The sequence below is a fragment of the Microcaecilia unicolor genome, chromosome 3 (assembly GCF_901765095.1).
Source record: "Microcaecilia unicolor chromosome 3, aMicUni1.1, whole genome shotgun sequence".
Lineage (NCBI taxonomy): Eukaryota > Metazoa > Chordata > Amphibia > Gymnophiona > Siphonopidae > Microcaecilia > Microcaecilia unicolor.
The window spans coordinates 526,432,465-526,444,655 of record NC_044033.1 but is presented as its reverse complement, the minus strand read 5'-3'; the positions used below and the strand labels follow the sequence as shown (position 1 = coordinate 526,444,655).

The 12,191-nt window shown below is 46.0% G+C and overlaps 1 protein-coding gene and 1 long non-coding RNA gene across 2 annotated transcripts in view; one reads left to right on the top strand and one right to left on the bottom strand.

Moving 5' to 3' along the window:
• Positions 1-9,726, bottom strand: part of FOXO3 (forkhead box O3) — a 186,375-nt gene extending 176,649 nt beyond the window's left edge. Inside the window, 1 exon segment of the mRNA XM_030199185.1 lies at positions 8,195-9,726. Within this exon segment, the coding sequence (XP_030055045.1) occupies positions 8,195-8,737 (543 nt within the window). The 5' untranslated portion in view covers positions 8,738-9,726.
• LOC115467316 lies at positions 2,970-8,080 on the top strand. The gene is made up of 4 exons (XR_003941676.1): positions 2,970-2,981; positions 3,439-3,445; positions 5,769-5,771; positions 8,005-8,080. It is a non-coding gene; the product is annotated as an uncharacterized LOC115467316 (long non-coding RNA).
• Positions 9,727-12,191: the final 2,465 nt, after the last annotated feature.

The window sequence follows — 12,191 nt, the reverse complement described above, 5'->3', positions numbered from 1 at the left end:
ACTTATGGACTGCTATTCTGTTGTACGTTTTATTTGTATTTTATGTTTGTTTTTTTTGTACCCCGACTTGGATAAATGTGGTTTACAAATTAAAAAGTCTAATTCTAATTCTACACGTTTATATGTATAACAGACATGTAAATGCGAGCACCTTGATTACAGAATTGCCCTTAAGAGGACAACTGTACAAAACTACTACTACTACTATTATTACTTATCATTTCTATAGCGCTACTAGATGTACGGGGCACTATCAAAGATAGGCATGTAGTTAAAGCGAAGTTATTTAAACTGTAGTAGGTGTTCTCCTATGGACAGCAAGACAAACGTTCTCACATATGGGTGACATCCATCCACGGAGCCACGCTATGGACGCTGCCCAGCGTTCTTACACTTTTCAGAAGACTTTGGCAGGCCTGACCGCACATACATGAATGCCTTGCTGTCCGCTCAACTCACGTGGGACTCGCAGATTAAAAAGAAAACAAAGAATGCAACTCCTAGGGGATCATGAGAGGGTATGTGAGAACATCTGCTACAGGTGAGTAACTTCATTCTCTCAGAGGACAAACAAGACATGCTGTTCTCACACACAGGAATCCCTGAAAACAATAGGGACTTGCAACGGCGAGGCCAATGTGAACCAACACCAATAACAAACTTTTGTGTAGTGAAGGTGCAGCCTGGAACCGAAAAGAAGAGGCCTAGGAGGGTGGGGTTGCATGCTAGACTCCAAACAAATTACGCAGCACTGTCTGACCAAACCGCATTGGGTATTCTGTTCTAGCAGTGCGTTTTTTCTAACGTAAAAGGTGCCGGTACTCAAATGCCAGGCCACCCTTCAGGGGTGAGGTGATCACTGAGGGACCCACACCACAATGGTCAGGCCCCCTGCAACCAGTCACATAATCTATGACAAGGCAGAATTGATGTGTAGGGCCTGAGTTCTTTCACATAAACTTGGGGGCCATAGGTCAATTTTAGTAGACAATGAAAAAGGTGCCAGTACTCAGTACCCCCACAAAAAAGCCCTGTGTTTTAGACATTACATTACACTATACTTTTATAGACTGCCAGTACCATGTTCTAAGCGGTTTACAAAACGCAAGAAGCCAAGGCAAACCCTCAGTTTGACAGTATGGTAATGCTTAACCAATGAAGTTTTTCATAACATTTAGTGATTCAATCAATCTCACCGCAGTATTCTGGATTAACTAACTTTTATGAAGTTTGTTTAGATGCCCCCAAATATAAACAATTACAATAATCCAATTTAGAGAACAAAGACAAAGATTAAACAAGTAGTCTAAATCGATCAACTTCAAAAAAGGTGGACCCTAGCATCAGATAACTATGATTCAGATTATTCTTCCCGATGTGCATCACTTTGCATTTGTCCACATTAAATTTCATCTGCCATCTGGATGCCCAGACTTCCAGTTTCCTAAGGGTTTCCTGCAATTTTTCACAATCCGCATGCGTTTCGACAATTTTGAAGAGTTTTGTAAATACACTGGAAGCGGACGCAAGGCCAAACAGCAGAACATGGTACTGGAAGTGGTATTTCTCTGTTTGAGATCTGAGATACCTATGACCTGGATGTATCTGGATGCGCGTTGTGATCCCGTAAGTAGGTCTCACAAAGGTGGAAGGGAGCAGCAAGTTGACTCTGGCAAACTTGGGAACAGTGCACGTCCTCAGAAGAGTCCGAAATTATTCAAAATAGTTCCTTCACCTCCTAGCGACAGAGCCCTAAGGGGTCCTTTTACTAAGCTATGGTAAAAGGGGGCCTATGCTAGAGTCGGCGTGTGTTTCTTACATGCGCTGAGGCCCACTTTTACTGCAGTGGGTAAAAGGAAGGCTTTTTTTTCTGGAATATAAATGGCCGTGCGGTAAGAGAAACTATTTACCGTGTGGCCATTTTGATTGGGAGCACTTACTGCCACCCACCGAGGTGGTCAAACTTTATCAGTGTTAAATACACCCATTTCTCAGCGCATCCCGTGATAGTGCTCTTTTACCGCGCGGTAGGCTTACCGAACCTTAGTAAAAGGACGCCACTGAGAACAAGGAACACATGGGACCTCTAGTCAATAAAGATTTTTTTTTTTATACAGCTACAGATTGCAGGGAAGACCTTTCTGAAAAAGGTCCCGTGCTGCAAAAGATTTCACAAACCTCCTTATCGCTTTGCTGCACTGGCATCAAACTGTGACAATGTTGATTGCTGAAGCCTGATTTGTGGGGGGGGAGGCGAGGGGGGGGAGAAGAGAAGAACACATAACCATTATACCTCCATTCAGGAAATCTAGACTGCCCCAACTTTACATTTCGTCCATTAGATTGTAAGCTCCTTTGAGCAGGGACTGTCCTTCTTTGTTAAACTGTACAGCGCTGCGTAACCCTAGTAGCGCTTTAGAAATGTTAAGTAGTAGTAGTAGTAACACGAATGCCAAGAAAAAAGTAAGGCTTACATTTTACTAATACTCCAATACATTCTTAATAATAAAGATGCTCATTTTCAAAGAACACACGCTTGCAAAGTTACATAGAGGCGTATTTTCAAAGCGCTTAGGGCACTGTTTACTAAGCAGTGTTAAGGGCGTGTTAGCGTTTTTTAGTGCGTGCTAATGATTAGCACACGCTAAACGCTAAGTCGCCCATATAGAAACATAGAAACATGATGGCAGATAAGGGCCAAATGGCCCATCCAGTCTGCCCTTCCTCAGTAACCACTAACTCCTCCTTTTCCTAAGGGATCCCATGTGCCTGTCCCACGCTTCCTTAAATTCTGACACAGTTTTCGTCTCCATGAGCTCCACCGGGAGGCCATTCCATGCTTCCATCACCTTTTCCGTGAAAGAGTATTTCCTTAGATTCCTCCTAAGCCTATTTCCTCTCAACTTCATCCTATGTCCTCTCATTCCAGGGTTTTCCTTCATTTGAAAAAGGCTCACCTCCTGTACATTAACGCCACTGAGGTATTTAAATGTCTCTATCATATTCTCTCTCCCAGCGTATACATGTCGAGGTTCATAAGCCTGTCCCCATATGTTTCATGGGTGACTCTACAATTTAGCGTGCACTAAAAATGCCAGTCGGCTTAGACTTACAAAGCTACATGAGTTATTAAGGGGCCCTTTTTACTAAGGTGCGCCAAAAAATGGTCTGCGTTGGTGTAGGCGCGTGTACTGGATACGCACAGGTCCACTGACTTAGCAGTAAGGTCTCGTGCGTTAACCAGGTGGTAATCGTCAACGCGTGTACACTGCTGATTACTGCCTGGCTAGTACCATGTGGTAGAAAATATTTTCTGCCGCGCGTTTTGGACACATGTCAAAATTAGAATTACCGCCCAGGGCACGCGGTAGCTGGGCGGTAGTTCTAATTTGACATGCGTCGTACGCATGCATGCTCCTACAGGTCTTAGTAAAAGAGCCCCTATGTAACTTTGTAAGTCTAAGTGCTTTGAAAATATGCCTCTAAGGGCCAGATGCACTAAACTTACGAGCCATTAACGAGCAAGTAGTAAACCCTGGCATGCACTAAAGGCTTCTCCGAGCCATTTTCCGATCACGGTAGCAGCTAATGAAAACGGAATGCAGATGATCCAAAGGTTATTATAATGAGCTGCACTACCGTTTTCCGATCCCCTTACCGTGGAAAACCTAATGGGAGGTCTACATCTCTCATTGGGGCAAAGGAAAGAATCGGAAGAAAATAAATGTCATCAGGGACGTCCTTTTTGGACGTCCTTCACCTGAAAAAAAAAAAAACCCCACTCCAAAGATGTTCTTTTTGGACGTCCTTCACTTAATAATAAAAACCCCAACCGTCCAAGTGCTCATCCGGGACGTCCTTTATGGACGCCCTTCACGCAAAACAAAACAAGAAAAAAAGGACGTCGTACTTCTTAATTTTTACTCTTGATCTTCTGTTTTAAATCTTCCTTTGAGACATTTTTCCCTTCCTCATCGGCAGCTGAAGAGAGGGCTAATGAACGATTGTGCGGCCACCCCACGGCCTCTCAGCCAATCATAGCGCGTTTAGCTGACACCAGTGAGAGCTAAATGCGCTGTGACTGGCTGAGAGAGACCTAGGGGTGGAAGATGGACGGGAGTTGAAGACGTGGACGACAGACGTCCTCAACTGCGCTCTCCTGCACTTTTCTTGCCTGGGGTGGGCTCTCAGGGGTGGCGGCTGAGCCGGGATCAAGGAAGGGAGGAACATCGGAGCCTTCCTGCAGCAGGCTGTGGAGCGGGCGAATGGCGCGGCGTCTTCCTTTTCCCGAGCGGCACAGGGAGGTGCAGGGATGGCCACAGGCATAGCGAAGGTGCCATAACTTAAAAAAAAAATTTTAAGTCCCTCACGAGCACTTGGGACACGCAGCTTGTTCTTTTTTTTTTTTTTTGAGATGGGTGTTTGGCGCTTTTTGGACTTATTTGGCATGCGCAGAGCAGCCAGCATAACACTTGGCTGCTCTGCGCATGCTCGACCGGCCGACTGGCTTCCGAGGGAATAGAGAATGCAAGTGAGCTACAACGAGCAGCTCATTTGCATTCCCTTTCATTGATGCATTCCCGTTGCTTACCAATTCGCTGAGGAATTGGTAAGCAACGGGTATTAACGATTGTTTTAGTGCATCTTCCCCTAGTGGTTAGGGTGGTGGACTTTGGTCCTGAGGAACTGAGTTCGATTCCCACCTCAGGCACAGGCAGCTCCTTGTGACGCTGGGCAAGTCACTTAACCCCCCATTGCCCCATGTAAGCCGCATTGAGCCTGCCATGAGTGGGAAAGTGCAGGGTACAAATGTAACAAAAATAAAATAGATACTATTGGAGATTCTACATGGAATGTTGCTACTATTGGAGATTCTACATGGAATGTTGCTATTCCACTAGCAACATTCCATGTAGAAGCCTGCGCGGCCACATTGGTGATCTGCAAGGGCCGACTTCTACATGGAATGTTGCTAGTGGAATACCAACATTCCATGTAGAACCTCAAATAGTAGCAACAGTGGGCGAGTGGCCTAGTGGTTAGGGTGGTGGACTTTGGTCCTGGGGAACTGAGGAACTGAGTTCGATTCCCAGCACAGGCAGCTCCTTGTGACTCTGGGCAAGTCACTTAACCCTCCATTGCCCCATGTAAGCCGCATTGAGCCTGCCATGAGTGGGAAAGCGCAGGGTACAAATGTAACAAAAATAAAATAGATACTATTGGAGATTCTACATGGAATGTTGCTATTCCACTAGCAACATTCCATGTAGAAGCCTGCGCGGCCACATTGGTGATCTGCAAGGGCCGACTTCTACATGGAATGTTGTTGCTAGTGGAATAGCAACATTCCAGGTAGAATCTCAAATAGTAGCAACAGTGGAGGAGTGGCCTAGTGGTTAGGGTGGTGGACTCTGGTCCTGAGGAACTGAGTTCGATTCCCACCATTTCAGGCACAGGCAGCTCCTTGTGATTCTGGGCAAGTCACTTAACCCTCCATTGCCCCATGTAAGCCGCATTGAGCCTGCCACGCGTGGGGTACAAATGTAACAAACAAAAAAAAAAGTAACAGCATTTATTTATTTTATGGCATTTGTATCCCACATTATCCCACCTCTTTGCAGGCTCAATGTGGCTTACGATTCGTCGTGGATATTGGAAATAGACAAGAATTTACATTTGGTTTATGGAGGGTTAGGGTTACATGGTGGTGAAGTACATGGTTGTATTACAGCAAAAGACGTTATAAGACATTCCTATATATATTAAAGATTGTACAGTTACATGTAGTAAGTCTATGTGCTTTGAAAATGAGCCTCCACGTTAACCAAGTAAGAAATGTACCACATGGGGTACCAGAACCACAGCTAACTGCTCCAGTGTATTTATATTTATCTGAAACATTACCCGACATTTGCTGGTCAAAGCAGGGATTTAATAGCTCTAGCACGTTTCTCATCTCCCCCCCAGCCCCATGTTACTGGATACACATTTTCATTTAATAAAAATTAGAAACAAAAAAAAAAAATAAAATCAAGGTTCTCCCAACCTGAAATAAACCTATCACCAAAGAAGAAAACAAACTGCAATGCACATAACACAATATCCCAACACAAGGACGTTGTTACCTTGTTGCACTGCAAGTCCTTTACTGATAATGGTCTGGCTACTAGCGCCCTTTGTCTTGAGAACAATCCGATTAATGGTATTTTTGGATTGATTTGACCTACAGACTAACCTTTGCCCTTGAAACTAATTCAATCCAGTGCTCACATTCGCACTCTGTTGAATAAAAGCAATTATAGGGGTGCGCAGTAACTAAACAGTTAAAAGTATTAGAGCTCTCTGCAGCAACCTGAAGCACCAAGACAATGGTTTAAGAACTGAAGGTGAGGATGACCTGAAACCCGGGGGCCTGACAGCTGGTCTTGTACATCCCCTCCCCCCAAATCCAGATCCTCCTCTTTCCTGTCTGGATTCAGCTTTCTAAGCAGACTGCAAGCCACATGTTTGTAAACAGAGTTCACCCCTTCTCCCTCCCCCTCTCTGTACAATGCAGTTCCAATAGGATCCGACCATCAGGCACATGAGGGGGACGGGGCTCTTGGTTGGCTACACTGAGCTGGATCCATTCAGCTTTTTTCAGGGAAGCCAGAAACAGAGCTCTGCTAACAGACAGCTGAAGTGCAGCAGTGGGGCAGATTCCGATTATCCCACCTAGGAGAAGGTCCTGGGGCAATTACGTGCCCCAGCAATTATATTTATCAGTAGATTATGGGCGTTCACAAGGCCTGGAAATGTGTAAAAACCGGATCCTCTGAAAATTCCCCCTATTTTCCGTTTGCAAAAGAAAATAACAAAAACAGAAGGCCAGTGATTTTTATTTGTAAGAACTGGGGATTGTGCTAGCTGTCAGGAGGGTACTTTACAAGATCACAAGTACAAATAAAGATACTCTGGCACTGGCAGCATTCCTAGCAAAAGCTCTCTGTTAAAATCATTAAACTTTCTTAGTGCATTTTTAGTTAGTTGGGAATTCAGAAAACAATATTGTAAAATAATATGGCTTTTATTGGTTCATATAATCACTGTATTGAGTAATAACGTATAATATCAGACATCATAAGGCATCGACTTGGCGATCGCCTTGATGGTACTATGTAAGCCACATTGAGCCTGCAAATAGGTGGGAAAATGTGGGGTACAAATGTAATAAATAAATGATCATTGCCTCTTATCCTCACCCAGATTTGACACTCTCTTCCTCTGTGCACACACACACACTCCACCCCCTTAAACTTCTCTCAGGCTTCTCCAAGATCAGTCCTCTAGCTCTCTAGTCCCTCCGTTCTCCACCCACCCCAAGGTGAAATGCAAATTTCTGGGCAGGAGAGGAATTCTGCACTGTGCAGAATTCTCCCAGGACTACCCTTGGTAATTATTCTATTTATAATACTGCATCCCACCCATCTCAGGTTACCAAAGAAACTGCCAGTCGATCTGATGGCTCATTCAAAACTTTGCAACAATGCTGGAAACTTAAAATGTCATGCAAAGCAAGAAGATTCTCTTTCTAACTGAAGCAAATTTCCTGTCCCAGTCCATGGCCAGCAGGATCAATTTTTGTAGAATGGAGTTAGACGTTTCCTTGGCATTCATTCACCCTGTGCTCTGAAATGTAACATCTATGCCCCCACCAAAAATATATATATGTACAGTAGGTGGGAAAGACGTGGTATTAGGGTTTTCAACAAAGAAGCATGATTTCAAGATTCTAAATATTTGTATCTTGCACTATAGATATGAAAAGGCTGCAGAAATATTGCGTTGTGGGCTAAGTACTTCGGTTAACATCTCTTTTACAGAGATCACAAAATTCTAGGCTTTCTTTTGCAAGCTCTGTAACTCCAACTTATTGGGGGTGCTAAGCCCAGTGGAAATAACCCCTCCCTGGACTTTTCTCAATATTGGGGGTGCTCAAGCACCAGGTGTGTACTACAGCCCTAGGAGAAAAGTCCTTGTATGCGTCCAGGGAGGGGTTATTTCCACTGGGCTTAGCACCCCCAATCATTTTGAAAAGTTGGCTCCTGCCCTGTGCATCAAAATGAAAGGTGAAGTTGCAACTAAGGCTTTTGCTAGAAACCCATTCTTCCCGGGTGTGGGGGGAGGGGAGGGGGTCCCAGGCCCACTCTCTCACCTTCCAGCCGGCGGAGCTGTTGCTGTCCCCTTTATCCTTGAAGTAGGGCACACAGCGGACCATCCAGTCGTAGATCTGGGACAGGGTGAGTCGCTTGTCGGGGGAACTCTCGATGGCCCGGGTGATCAGATCAGCATAGGACATGTTGCCCCAGGCATTCCTTCGGGACGAGCACTTCCTCTGCTGCTGCTGCCCTGCGCTGGCAGCGACAGTCACGCTGAGCCCCGCTGTGCCAAGCGACGATGGCCCGGAGCCTGGAGCTGGGGACAAGAGCAGGGCACCAGCCTCGTGCGCCAGGGCTCCTCCACCGCCTGCCCCCACCAGGCCTCCGCCGCCCAGGGTCGCAGCACCGCCACCTTCCTCGTCCTCTTCGTCGTCCTCCTCCTCCGGGATCATGGAGGTGTCGCCCGGCTCCTTGGCCGGACTGGACTGCAGCTCGGGCCCCTGCAGGGGCCAAGTGCACGAGCGAGGTCGGCTCTGGGGTTCGAAATCGGGGTCGATTTCCAAGTCCAGAGGGGAGAGAGGGGAAGCAGCTTCTGCCATCTTCACTTACTTTAGCCTGGCAATTTTTGAAACTAGGGCTCCTTTACTTGACGCGCAAAAATTCCATGAACGCCAGATTTCCTTCTCCAGTCCTCCTCCCTTGCAAACCCCGGCGGGGACGGTGCACTTCACAACTGCAGATCAGCCTTTTGCAGGGACAATGCAACAAGCAGGAGGACGAGTAGGATCCAGGTTCATATTCACCACTCCATGCCGCTAAGAAAAAAAGTCCTGTCCAGCATCAGCCTCCGATCCGCAGTACACGCTTAGATTTCCCATAAAGATACCCGAGCCGTGACTAAATGTCAGTCTTGTGTGTAGCGTCAGTACTTTCGGGCTCTTTCAATCACATGGATTACTTTATTACCATCCACTTGGATTGAGACATCCCAGCAAACACCATCATTTTCCCCCAGATCTTCATGCCACTTTCCAAAACCAAGAGAGACAAACCCCCTGTTATAATGTTCCTCCTAGGATATTAAAAAGATACAAAATCATCCCAAACAGCAAAATGTTTTAAAATGGGGGGAGCCGCTCACAGCTGAATTTTCCTCTTTTTCTTGGTTTGGTTTTGGTTTTTTTGCTGACATGTGCATAGCTCAGATGCATAACCTCTTTGCTCCTGCTGCTGCCATCTTGACAGGTTTCCTTTTCCCCCCTTTCACTCAAGTCATTTAAAAAAAAAAAAAAGGCAATGGTGGTAACAGCCGGGCAAGGGAAAGGGGAGCAGGAGCAGCGACTAGCAATCCACAGCATGCAAAACCTTCTCCTTCCACGGCCTAGCTGCTCGCAGATCTTGCTGGAGAACAGTATGGGGAAAGGGGCAAGCAGTCAGCACCAAAAACTCAAGTCTTCTTAATGCAAGAAATCAAGGGCCAGAGGGGGAATAAAGCTGTCAGCCTCAAGTCTGCAACCAGCCAGCTCACGCTTGACTTCCACATTCCTTCTCCTGACAATCAGCAGCGGTAACACAAAGTTATACGAGCTGAGCAGGAAGCCTCAGCCTAACTTGCAGGCTGCCCGAGCCCGCCTGCAAGCTGGAGAAGAGCAGGGGAAGCGCCTCCTCTTAAAGACACACGGGCATCAGGAGTTACTTCGTTACCCTTTCTCTTTCCTGCATCAATAGCGGAAATTGCCATTTTTTGCTCCCAAAACTTTGCAACAACAAAAAAAAAAGTACTAAGCTAGTCCAATAAAAAGGAGCTCCTTATGTTCCTTTTTTGTTTGTTTTTTCTATATTAAACTTTATTGCAGGGATTCACTTCTGGAATTCAGATTGCTCACAGCCAATAATAGGTTTAGGTTCCATTAAGCTCAGCCCAGGAGATCCCATGTAGTAAATTGGGCCTGGAGTGGTTATTTTTAGTTAGTGCTGACAGTGTGCTCAGTACAGCTCAAAGGTAGCCAGTAGATAATCACTTCATAGTTTACTGCTGGGACAGAATGAACAGGGGTGGGAGCAAATGAAGGTAGCAATAACTTGGCTGGAGCTTTCTTATAAGAACACAGGAGTTGCCCTACTGTGTCAGATGAAGGGTCAATTTAACCCAAATCTCCTTGTTTCCAATAGTGACCAGCACCTGGCAGAGTCCTAAAAAGTGGCAAGATTCCATGCTATACTTAATCTCAAGGATAAACAGTGTCTTTTCCCAGGTCTCCTTTACATGGGAGTAGTTTGACAATTTCATGTTGAGGGTGGGGCTTCACACATTAGCATATTCATTTGCATACATCTCAGTATGGTTATTCAAAACACACTGAACATGAAGCCAGCATATCAAACAGTGGGAAAAAAAATATATATATAATTTTTTAACTGAAATGAGCCAGCACCAAAGCCAGTTTTAGACATGTTGGGGCCCAGGGCAGAAATTAAGGAGGGGGCCCCCTCCCCCAACCTCCCCACCCACCATTACTAACACGCATGAAACACAGACGGACCTTCACCAAATACAGAACAAGAGATAGAAATATGAACACCAAAATTAACTAGGAACTCCAAGAAGTTAAACTTGGCAAATACTGCAACACTGGAAAAAAAATGGATTGAGACATCCCAGCAAAAAGAATACAAATGCACTTCACACAATCGATGGCATAGTCACAGGGGACCTGGGCCTGAGTCCCCCCAAAATTAGCCATCACCCTTGCTGTGGCTGGCAGGGATCCCCAAGCTGTGCCAGCTGAAGACCACCTCCTCTGGTTCAAAATCCAGAGCTCTCCAAGCTCTGCAGCTGGTGGCTGTGTCCTCAAGCTGCTGCCGTCACTGCTGGGCTCCCCATGCATGCTCAGTTTTCACATATACAGAACAACCAAGCATTCACAGGGGTAGGTCAGCAGTGGTGGCAGCTGCTCGGAAACATTGTCACTGGCTTCAAAGCTTGGAGAGTTCTAGCTGTTGGAGCAGCAAAGGAAGAGGAAGTCTTCAACTGGAGGAGCCTGGAGATCCCTGCCAGCTCAGGTATTTATACCTTGCATTTAGGTGGGGGGCATGGGGCAGAGAGAAAAATTGTTCCCCCCCCCAACCGGCTTGCTATGCCACTGAACACAATACAAATGTGAAATACATCTCTCAAAGTTAACATATTTGGGTTAATAAATTCAAAATAAAGCACTTATTTCTACCTTTGTTGTCCAGACATTTTATTTTTCAGTCATGTTGGTACCAATTTCTCTGCCTGTCTTCTGCTAAATCTCTTTCCAGCAGCTGCTGTCCATTTCTCTTTTCTTTTATCTCCTACCTTGTCCTATTCCTTTGCACCTCTCTGACATATTGATCCTTCCCTTGTAGCTCTTTCCTCTCTATTTACTTTTCTACCTCTTTATCCACTCAAATTTCACCTTTTCTCACCCTTCTCCTTCTTTTAACTTTACAGCTACCTATTAACTTTCCAAATTCTTCTCTCATTCCCTAGCTGTCCCATGTGTCATCTCACTTCTTCCCCAGCTTGCTATTCCCTTACACCTTTCATCTGCCCTCCATTACTACCTCTGTATTCACTATCCTCCTCTCAGTCATTATCCTGCCACCCTTCTTGGGCTCTCCCACATGGTTCTGCCATTTCCACTATTTCCCCTCCCTCCACTCTCGTAGCACAGTATCTCTTTTCCCCCTCCCCCCCCCCCATGGCCTGACATCTCCATGTCCCTTTTTCCTCCACCCCCATCATCTTCCTATCCCATCCTGCCGCCCTCCCCCCAACATGGTCCATCATCTCTCCACCTCTCTTCCCCCTCCATGGTCCAACATTGCTCCCTCTCTATTTCCTGCTGTTGTTCCGTCCCTCCATTCCATCCCACATGAGCCAGCATCTCTTCCTTTCCTAGATACAGCATCTTTCTTCCCAACTGCCTTTCCATCTAGCATCTCTCCCTCCCTCCCCACCACCCCTGGGTCCAACATCTCTCCCTCTCTCCACCCCATTGTCTGCCATCTCTCTTCCTCCCCTCT